General features: G+C 35.6%; 1 protein-coding gene across 1 annotated transcript in view; it reads right to left on the bottom strand.

Annotated features, from left to right (window-relative positions):
* Positions 1–506: 506 nt before the first annotated feature.
* The window catches only part of Eaf (ELL-associated factor), a 30019-nt gene continuing 19499 nt past the window's right edge, over positions 507–11026 (bottom strand). The window contains exons 5-6 of the mRNA XM_089090104.1: positions 1934–2120; positions 507–710 (exon numbers count right to left, since the gene is read on the bottom strand). Coding sequence (XP_088946230.1) covers positions 577–710; positions 1934–2120 — 321 coding nt within the window. The 3' untranslated portion in view covers positions 507–576. The remainder of the gene's footprint in view (positions 711–1933; positions 2121–11026) is intronic.

The following is an 11026-nucleotide window of genomic DNA, read 5'->3' as shown; positions in this document are numbered from 1 at the left end:
CCGACAAAGCTCAATAAAATCCTTATATGCCCCAATGGCATAACTTACAACCCTTGTCCTGGGGGCTGTTTGTCATCCTCAAAGACATAATTTCTTGAATTTTAAACTACGTCAAACAAAGTAACTATTTCGAAATTTCGATAAGAAGTGTTTGGGGAAATGATGGGCGTGAGGGGGGGGGGGTAGCCCTCCAATCACTTTTGACTATTAAAGAGGGCACCTTTCAATTTCCAAGCGAATTTTACCTATATATATTTAAATGTAAAATTTTCCTTGTCGAAACCGTCAAATGCAGGTCTAGATGATTTTTAAAAAGAAAAATTGCCAGACACTCAAAAACAGTTGGCTGATGGAATAAATCTCTTGATTTTTCTGAGTAGATTGGGTCTATCTTCTAAGGATGTTAGGATAATGAACCAGTTTCAAAACGTTTAAAACTCAAACGACAATATAAAATATCCCTGACTACTTATGTTTTAAAACGATAGATAACGAACAAATTTAAACAAATATAGACTTTACTCAACACCATGGTTAAAATAAGCATAAAAAACAAAACATAATATTAAACAAAAGCTAATCTGAGTCTGAACCAGATTCTGAAAGGTGTAAATCATCACTCAACAAACTTGAAGACAAGCTAGCATTTTTGCCTTTGTGTGTTCCCAAATTTCCACTTGTACCGCCAAGGCCTCGTTGGATCTTGGGTGCTGAGAAAGTAAGACAAGATTAGTCAAACTATTCATGGCAATATATGCTAATTTAATTCATTTGAAAGCCGTCTACAGAAACAAAAAAATGACGAGCATAAATGATAAAAGAATAAGACAGAAAACAATATTTTCATAAGAAAAAGAAGGTTATCAACTGTAAGTTTTCTACTTTTGATGCTGATTCCGAATATGTACAACTTATCATATTTGGATGGTACCAATCAAAAGGGATTAATACAAGAGCATTTACATAGCTTTGGAAATAAGAAAGAGGGGTGGGGGTGCCTATTTGAGAGTCGAGAAACGGTGGTTTCTGTCATTTTAAGGATGGTCACAGAAACTTACAAGTAGTTTCGGGCTCAGGAGTTTTTGCATCAAAATATTCCCTGTGAAAAATTTAAAGATTGCTCAATCAAACAAATATTTTGACTTCGATTTCCCCATTTAAATCCCAAAGGGGTCAAAAGTCGGATTTGTGAGCAGAAAAACCCCATCTCTTTAAATACAATTTCATGATGCATAAAATCTGCTTTGGAAAGAATTTATTTCAGAAAATAACTTATTCAATCAACTCTAATAATCAACAAATTACTGTTCATTTATGCAAAAATAAAACCATAAAAACAAAACAAATCGCCTCAATTATGAGCCCTCCCCCCTCTTTATGCTTTACTAAACGCATATTAGAAGACAACGAATATGCTAAGCTAAATAAACAGCTACTTAAAGATTTAAAACAAAACAAAGTTATCTTAGATGAGATGTTGCAGCCCCCTCAGCCCCATACTTCTTACACTGACAGAGTATTAGACTAAAAAAAAGTTCAAACCAAAAAATTGTAGGCCATTCAAGCCAAACAAGCATTTTGGTATGCTTAAAAGCACGTTACTGTCTGGAATATTCTAACCCAGAAAATAGCAATTTTTGGAAAAAATAAAAATTCAATTCTTTTTCGTTGAAAATAATTGCCCTTCCCCTACTCTTAGTCGAAATGACTTTTAATTTTGGGAGAACTTTAAAAATCAGTTTTAAATAAGGTTTCATCTGCACCTATGCATAGAACCCCACCCCCCCCCGTTTTTTTATACTTTGAAGAGGGAAGGGGGTAAATCGCTCTAATTTGTCCTTTTCAATATCCATAAAGAAAAATGTAGATACCAATCTACTCTAGAAACCCTTCTTCCGGGGTTTTCCTTCATATTACACGAACACAAACTCACCAAGAGGAGGTGTCTGGTGACTTTTAACAGGACTTGTCCGTAGAATTCCAGTTTGACTGGTTGGCGGCAAAGCTTCTGGAACAGGTTCCATGTCTGGATCTTCACTATCACTTGATTCACTGGATGAACTGCTGCCCGAGTCACTAGATGAATCCGTTAACATCAAACCAACAGACTGAGCGGAATTCTGGAAATTCAAATTCAAAAAATCATATTTATGGAAATTCAAATTTATTTGGCTGAAAAATCTATACAAAAGGTCCATGAGTAACATGTTTGACAACACTAGCATTAACTCTTTGTTTAGCTTCTAGTTTACAAAATGGTTATTTTGTTACCCAAATAGCTGAATTCTGGAAATTCGAATCAATTCAAACACAGAATTCAAATTTATGGAAACTCAAAATTAAGTTTATTTGGCTGAAAAATGTATAAAACAAGAGGCACATGTTTGACAACACACTGAGGTAAATTCTGAAAATTCAAATCTTTTACTTTCTTAATGACCTTATAAAAATAACAACAATTATGCTGAAAGATGACAAACAAGCACTTAGATTTTAATTTATTTGGTCTAAAAATCTATAGAACTATATACCGTCGATAAAGATCACAGACCAAATCTAAATGCTCTAGAGAACGCACAAGGTCTATGAGTCACATGTTTGACGTCACTGGTATTAAATCTTTGTTTAGCTTCTGCTGTACAACTGGTAAAAAAAAAATGTACCATTATTTCTCCAAAAAGCTGCAGAGACTTCACGGATGCTGATGAGCTCAATAGTGACAAATAGAAGCAGCATTAACACGCTGCAACGAAATGCTGCACTGAAAAGGAATTTCACTTCGTCTGACGAAAAAAATAAAATCTATGCGTATAAGTATTTGATTTCGGATAAGAATTAAGAAATTCATTTTAACAGCAGGAAAAACCTTGTGTAAAATAAATAAAATCTTATAAAGTGCTATTATAATTATTTTTAGGATAAACACGTAAAAAAATAATTTTTTATAGATTTCGCAGCCCGAGAATCCTGCTTTCAACCGTACAAGGCCGCCAGAATTCATATGGTCATATCGCTCAGTTCTTTTTACTAGACACAATTTACCATCTTCTCTTCTCAGAATTAAGGTCAGGTTCATATAGAATATGGTACATTTTATCAACTAAAAATGACCAAGCAATATTGCTCTATGAATGATGGGCCAAAGAGTATCTTACTAGAGGGGAAGCTGGCACTAGTCTTGACAGAAATTAACACCATCTAGCGTGTGACGACACGACATTGTTTTCAAATTCTGTAATCATTTTTTTTGTAAGGAACTGAGATCAGACATTTATTAATACCCTAATTTTACCGATTACATTAAGTAAATTAATTATTGGTATTATTACACTGAAATAAACAATAAGTGTTGCCGAACGCTAGATGACGTTGATAGTTTTTTGTTTTTTTTTGGCACTAGCGCCAGTTTTCACTCTTATGAGTTACGCAATATCTTTGTGATGAACGCTGTTTATGATTTTCTCACATACTTATCTTAACAAGAACACTAATAGCACTTTAATCTGGAACCAAAATTCTGGAAATGAAACTATCCAAAGCCTCTCACGAGAATTTTCTTAAAACCAAAACTCTTTAAATACTTATCTAAAAAACAACATGAGATTTATTTTCAGATTATTTTTTAAACAGAATTTAACCAGTCAGGTGAATGTGTTTTTTTTTTCAACGCAGAATCGAAACCGAGGTGAGATAAATAATTTACGATGTCTACCATAATTATATTTTATTCAGAAATGTTAACATTTTATAATTATTAATTCAATAAAAGTACAAAATCTTTAATGGTACAAAATTTCATTACTATTATTGAGCCTATGACAATAATTATTAAACTTCAGCCCTAATGTTTATCGCCTTATAATGGGACTCCCGAAACCAGCCAGAACCTAAACTTTATCAATTTAACATAATCCTTATGAAGTTAAAAAATTATTATTATAAGCCTAAATTTATAGGTTAAGTTGCTTAATGAAAGATAACAAACAACTTCAGCTTTAAAAACCAATTTAACATAATTTTAACAAAATATGGTAAAGTGTGTCATTCAAAAAGACAGTACAGCATTGCAAATTCTGGTTGATCTGTCTATTTGACAACAAAATTATGTAGCCTTTCTAGCTCAAAAATATTTCTGTTTCAATTACTAAAATTTCCTGTTTATTCTAATCTTCTCTAAAAAAGCATTCAAAAGAGTCTAATTTCTTCCGAAAGAAAACTAGGAAGACAAGCAACGTTTTTTTTTATTATCAAACATATTAACCACACTTCACAGCGAGAAGTCGCTTGGCCATTTTCACTTGAGAGTTTACTTTTTCCATTGCACTTTATTATGGACTAATAAATTTTATATCATAAAACCTATTTTTTTTTTATATATATATATTTTTTCGCCCCTTTTTCAGTATTTTATGCCTCTAGAGACCAAGAAATGGAAAAATGTAGTATATTAATTTAATTTGTTAAAATAGGATTCATTTTCCAGTCTTTATAAACTGTTTACTATTGATTGATAAAAAAAGATTGGTGAGTTGAGGAAAACGAGTTAAAAAACAAGATCACATTATGCATAGCCAAATCCGTTCCTCGTTTTCATTTATATTCATAAATTTTCGAAAAAAAATTAATTATTTTCTTCTTTTCAGTTGATTTTGTAAATGCATTTATTGATTTTTTCATGTTTATTATTTTTTTTTTCTCCAAGACGAGAATTTGTCGTGCCGAAGACTCGAACTAAAGTTACTACGGCCACAGGGAAGTGTTCTAACTAGACCCCGGCGCCATACCGATGAGGGAAGACCGGCGGCGGCGGGGCCAAAAATCGCGTATCGCGCCGCGCCGCTGATACGATGTCGGTGGCGCGCCGCCGGCGCCCTCAATGTTGACCCCAAACATATTAGTTTTAATAAGTCGTTATCAAATCACAGCTTAAATTTACAACAGATTCGAGCCTATTCATGAGTTCAAAATTCACAAGTCGCTGGCTGGAAACTGGTCTTCTTCGTTATTCATCAAGAGAAGTAGAAATCTGGTAGAAACGAAATGGCTGTGACGTTTCAGAACCCTTGCACAATACTTAACATAAATAATTATCAAAATTAGTAGTTTTTTTCATCGAGCATTACTGCATACAAAACTTCAAATAAATTATCACAAAATTCGTCAGTTATCTGGGTAACAACTTTGAATATATAAGTTTGAACTTAAAAGCTGAGTTTGTTTAAAATGACTTTTGCATTTATCTGCTTCATCTCCATTAGAACAGTTAAAATGGGCGAATTTGATGTTGATTGTTTTTTTTTTGCTCTTTTGGATTCCTAAAAAGCCTTCTTGTATTAGAAACTGGTTTTTAATAACTATTTAAAAAAAAAATGCATTTTAAAGTTTTTTTGGCTTCTTTATAGAATATATGTCATGTAGGCTAAGGCTGAACTGCTGCTTTTTTATTGGTTTTGGATGCTCTTTTGGATATTATTCATTTTTTCTTTTGGTGATTCATTCCAAATTATAAACAGATAAATACCTAACATCAATCAAATTATAAACTGCATCTAAAAGGAGTAAATTTATCAAATTGAAAAATACATGATGAAAACTTCACATGAGAACATTTCAATTACAATGAAACGAAAAACACTTAATGGTTTATTCGGTATGAAGAAAAATGAAGTGCCATCTATTTTCTTAGGTAAAAAATGAAAAGCTCATCCGTATTAAATGTAATTACATGAAATAATATGCAAACTGAAGTAGCTCCAGGAAGATGTTGGGATTTTCATCCTAGTTCGTCACTTTTAATCGAAGCAAAATGTTAGGACACTTAGTATCAGCTATTGAGTTTAAGCTTTGATTTCCAAATGCTCACAAAAATTACCAAATTTAAGAAAGTCGCAACAATAAGTCACATGTGGTCAAAATACTCAAAGACTCCTCTTTGATCCCCACCCAGGCTCAAAGCTTCTGCTATGGTCATTTCCATGGAAATCTCCAGAGTTTCTTCTTAAAATATCTTTTAAGCGTGACTAGGAGTCTTTAGCCTTTTTTGCTTTTTAACAAAGATTTGAAAAGAGTGATATAATATTCAGAATGTTACATTTGCTATATTTGTGTATATTTTTGATCATCATTTGTGGGGTGATCGACTTTTTTAAACCACTGAACGTTGCAACATCTAGTACCTTGAGGTCATAAGACTGTCAAAGACTCCTCCTTGAACCTCCCAAGTTGAAAGCTTTTATTATGACCTGGCCTTTTAATGTAACTTGGGCACTGGACAAAGGTTGCCATTGTCACTCGAGCACAACGTTAGGTGGGGATGTCGATATCGCTCTCGTCACACCAATTCGTTTTAGTGTGAATCTGCCTGGTACTTATGAATGAATGTTTTCAAAGTAAACCCGTTTCATCAATAAGAATAAAAAACAGGTTGGACGCATATGTCCCTTTCCCTTTTGACGACAAAACCATGCAAGTGCTGTATCAAGTATAACTCACGAAAATCTTTGTTAATTTTTGTCAACTTTTCAACTTTTTGGCATCCATGCTTTCAATAAAAAAATCAAGGTACCATCAATGAAATATAGAAACCCCCTATGCCCCCCCCCCCCTCTGGATACAATCTTGATAGGATACCGTCTCTGCTTTAAATAAAAAAAAATAATTAACTTTTTGGCACCTCTGCTTTCAAAAAATCGAGGTATTATCATTTAAATATGATAGCTCACTAACCCCCCCCCCCCCGGATACCACCTTGATAGGATGCCGTTTCTGCTTTAAATAAAAAAAAATTAACTTTTTGGGATCACTGCTTTCAATAAAAAAAAATTCGGGATATTATCATTTAAATGTAATACCTCCCTACCCCCCCCCCTCTGGATACCATCTTGATAGGATACCGTCTCAGCTTTCATTCGAAAAATAATTTACTTAATATATAACTAGGTCACTATATGGTTCAAACAAACAAGCAAAATAACGTTAAACAGCTTAGTGTTCATTGAAAAAAAATTGAGGGTATGAGTAAAGGGGTACACAGACAAAAACAAAAATGTCAAAATTTCAGATATACCTCAAATTACTGAAAAACTGAGTCATAGATTCGCCGTGGTATTCAATAAGATCTAAAGAATCTAATTAAAAGGGAGCACACACAAAAGCCAAATTAGGCCAGTAGCCTATGAGAAATCACAAAATACCCAAGACAATAAACAAATCCCAATGGGGGGCCCTGGGTCTATCAAAATATTTCAATGGTTTACCAGGGTATTTGATATCATTTTCTTCTGTCTCCACTTTAAATGAAAAAAAAATAATTATCTTTTTGGCATACCTGCTTTCAATAAAAAAAATGAGGTATTATCATTTAAAAATGATAGCCCCCTATCCCCCCCTATAGGCAATAATTTACAATTTATTTATGAAGCATATTTTTGAAGTAACTTCCGGTTCAATCTTTAATTCCCAAACCTTGTACATAGCTTAGTCTATAGCAAAATTTTGTCACAATAGAAGGTTTTTTTTGGAGGGGGGGGGGGGGTAAAAATGTGTCAGAAAGAAGATTGTATTCTCTGTCAGGGCTCAACAATTGAGTATTAAACATTATGAAAATCTTATATTAAAACAGCAAAAAAAAATCTGCAAATTTACAACTCAACTGTAGAAACAATGTGACGGCTGTCAATTTCAAAATCGAACTTAAGGCTGAAGCTATATAGTAGTGAATATGTTCTATAACTCTATTCAACTTGAAAATATAATTCTTGACAACGAATGATGTAAGAAATAGCGATTAGGAAACTGCATTTGAAATGGCTTAAACTCATTTCATAAAGACGATTCTTTTTTTGTCAACATATGAAGAACTGTGTATATTACAATATTTGCAATTGCATATTGCATCCGTCTGGTTCTTATGCAAAGTAACAAAAGAGACGAAAATTAATGAACAAGAGAGTAGTGAAGAATTATGGTATGCAAAGTAATATTTGGCAGGGAAAGTCACTGGTGATAAATTACTAGGGGTGGCACCGTGATTGCGTGATTTTCGGGGATTCGGGGAACCAAATTTTGTTTCGGGGTGACGCATAGATTTTTGGTAAAATACCCGAAAATTCGGGAATAATGTAAGCCCTGCTTGATTTCTAATCAGGCAAATCGAAATACTAAACCACACGAGAAGAAAAGGCTCCGACTTTGCGGTTGAATTGCCGCAAAATTAATTTGAAGTCGACCGAACGCCGCCGTTTCTGCCGGCGGCGGCGTGCCTGCGGCACGCTGGCGGCGGTACGACACTTCGGCGGCGTTTGACCGGGCCTCTCGTCGGCGGCGTTAGGTCGATCCGTCGGCGCGGCGCCGGGGTCTAGTTCTAACGATTGCGTTATCAAGCCTTGCATAAGATTTTTTTTTTACACTTTTTGTTGTTCTGAATTTATGGATCATTAAATTTGACACTATATCTAAATCTAGCGGCAAAACACATATAGTCATGCGCTTCGAACTTCTCCTGCTTATGCCAAAGGCTTCCAGCCTTCAGGGGTATCTAATTTTAGGCAGCAAACGATTTGTGAAAAACCAAACAGTTCGTGGTACCGAACATTCCCGAAAAGACAATTAGTCTTAATGAAAATTACACCATCAAATTCAGCGTCAGTAGGTTTCAAGCTCCCATCTACAAAAAGTGGAATCTTGTATTTTTTGCCAGAAGAAAGATCACGGATGCGAGTTTATTTATTTTTGTTTGTTTTTATTTTTACCAGGAGTGATCTCATCAAATAAAAGCTACAATATTGGCAGAGAGCTCATTCGAACGGAAATTAGAAGCTCTAGTGCCCTTTTTAAGTTAAGCTCCTTACGTTAATTTTAAAAAAAAAACAGATTTTTTAATCCTAAGAAGGACTGGGATCAAGAGTATACAAGAAAGGAAGAATTTTAATCTTTTGTTATTGTACTATCATCGGAAGCGCATACTCTAATAAACTAAGCAAGTTATTGAACGTTTGGAAGTGGTCAAAAAGTAGACAAATTATGAAGAATATTACGAAGGCTAGGAAGGAGAGCATACAGGAGGTGGGAATTTTAATGTTATACTATTGCACTGTCATTGGAAATACATATACTGATAAAACTTGAATTTCAGAAGTGGTGGGAATGCAGACAACTTATGAAAAATATTAAGAGGGCTGGGAAGAGGAGTATACACGTTGAAAAATGTTGATGTTGTGCTATAGCACAGTCGTCAGAAGTGCATATACTGAAAAATTTGGAAGTAATTGAACATTCAAAAGTGATCGAAAAAAGAATCACAAATTCAGAAGAAAAATTGAAGGCACTTGAATCGATGAGGGAAAGAACAATTACTATCATATACTTCCGGATTACAGACTGTACTTCAATTTCATTGGTTTATTTTTTATACTTGCTTACTTAGACTTAGGTCTTCCCACGCAGGCTGTGTGCTTTTGGCCAAAGTTCTTCGAGCGACGATCTCGAAAGCGCAACATCCTTCTCAAGGCCCTTTCCTAGTGTTTTCTTCTGTCGCCCACGTCTTCTGATGCCAGAAGGAACCCAACACCACACATCGTGGGGTAGGCGGCCCTCAGTCCCTCACCCATCCGCACCATGTGACCCCAATATCGCCATCGGTTAGTCACAATTCTATCGATCACGAGCGACTGCTTTGTCTTTTCACGTACAGAGGCGTTAGTGAGCTTATCAGTCCACTGGATACGAAGGATGCGCCGAACACAGATGTTTTCACTACCCTGGATTCTCATTTCCAGCTACTGAGTCAACGCCGAAGATTCGCAGCCGTACATTAATGCGGACAGGAGGTCATTGTTGAGATGCCGGAGCTTTAGGGAGTATACTGGCTTCCTCCAAACATATTTTAGTTTATTAACGGCGTTTCTTGTGCGTGCAATGCGTTTGGTAATTTCCCACTCAGGGCCACCATCACATTTAATGACACTACCAAGGTATTTGAACTCTTTAACTTCTTCCAGTACATCAGATCTGATTTTAAGCAGTGGGACAGGTAGGGTATTGACGCTGTTTTGCATGACTTTTGTTTTCTGTGTACTGATTGACAGACCAACTCACCCGGCCATACTGGAGCGTACAGCGATATTATTTTGTAGCTCCTCTCTTAAATGAGATAGGAGGGTTATATCATCAACAAAATCGCCGTCACAGAATGTGCGGGTTAGGTTCAAATGGATTCCACCTCTGAAATTACATATTCGAAGTTCATAGTCAATGAGAGTAGCAAATAAAACTGGGGAGAGGATACATCCTTGGCGGACACCAGACTTTACACTGAACCATTTGGTAGGGTCCCCATCATCAGTCCGTAGAGCACATAACTGATCCTCGTATAGCCTGACAATCATACAAATAATCTTGTCAGGGAATCCATAATACCAAAGTATTTTCCATAGTGAGTCTCTGTGGACCGATTCAAACGCTTTCAAAAAGTCAATGAAGCCAAAAATAAGTTCAGTCTGCCATTCATTTGCTTCTTCTACGACTACCCTCAAACTGAATATCCTCATCTCTTAGTATTGCGTCGACTTTTGACTGAATACAGTTCAGTAGTACTGATCAGAAAGTTTTACTACCTACCGACTGCAAAGTGATGCCTCGCCCTTTATTATCGTTGCATTTCTTTCCGTTTTTAAAGACCTTGACAATAACCCCTTCCTTTCCATCGATGGAAAATATTTTTAGTTTCCCAAATCTGAGAAATAGCCTTGTGAAGGGGCTCGGCAATGACTTCAGCTCCATACTTCAAGACTTTAGGCTGTAAGCCGTTAACTCCTGCAGCTTTGCCATTCTTCAGCTTATGCAATACTGTCATGACTTCAAGTAGGCTTATAGGTTCTTCGCTCACGTCAAGTTGGAGGAACGGTAGCTCAGCCGGAGGGGATACAGGGTTTGTAGGCAGTGGAAAGTTTTAGTACCTCATTGAGGTATTCCTTCCATCTCTTATCGGTGTCTTCCTTTTTTGTAGGAGGTTGCCCAGCCTTACTAT

This window comes from Artemia sp. Qi Xiang Cuo, chromosome 6, assembly GCF_049724085.1.
Source record: "Artemia sp. Qi Xiang Cuo chromosome 6, ASM4972408v1, whole genome shotgun sequence".
Lineage (NCBI taxonomy): Eukaryota > Metazoa > Arthropoda > Branchiopoda > Anostraca > Artemiidae > Artemia > Artemia sp. Qi Xiang Cuo.
This window is presented reverse-complemented; position numbering and strand designations above follow the sequence as displayed.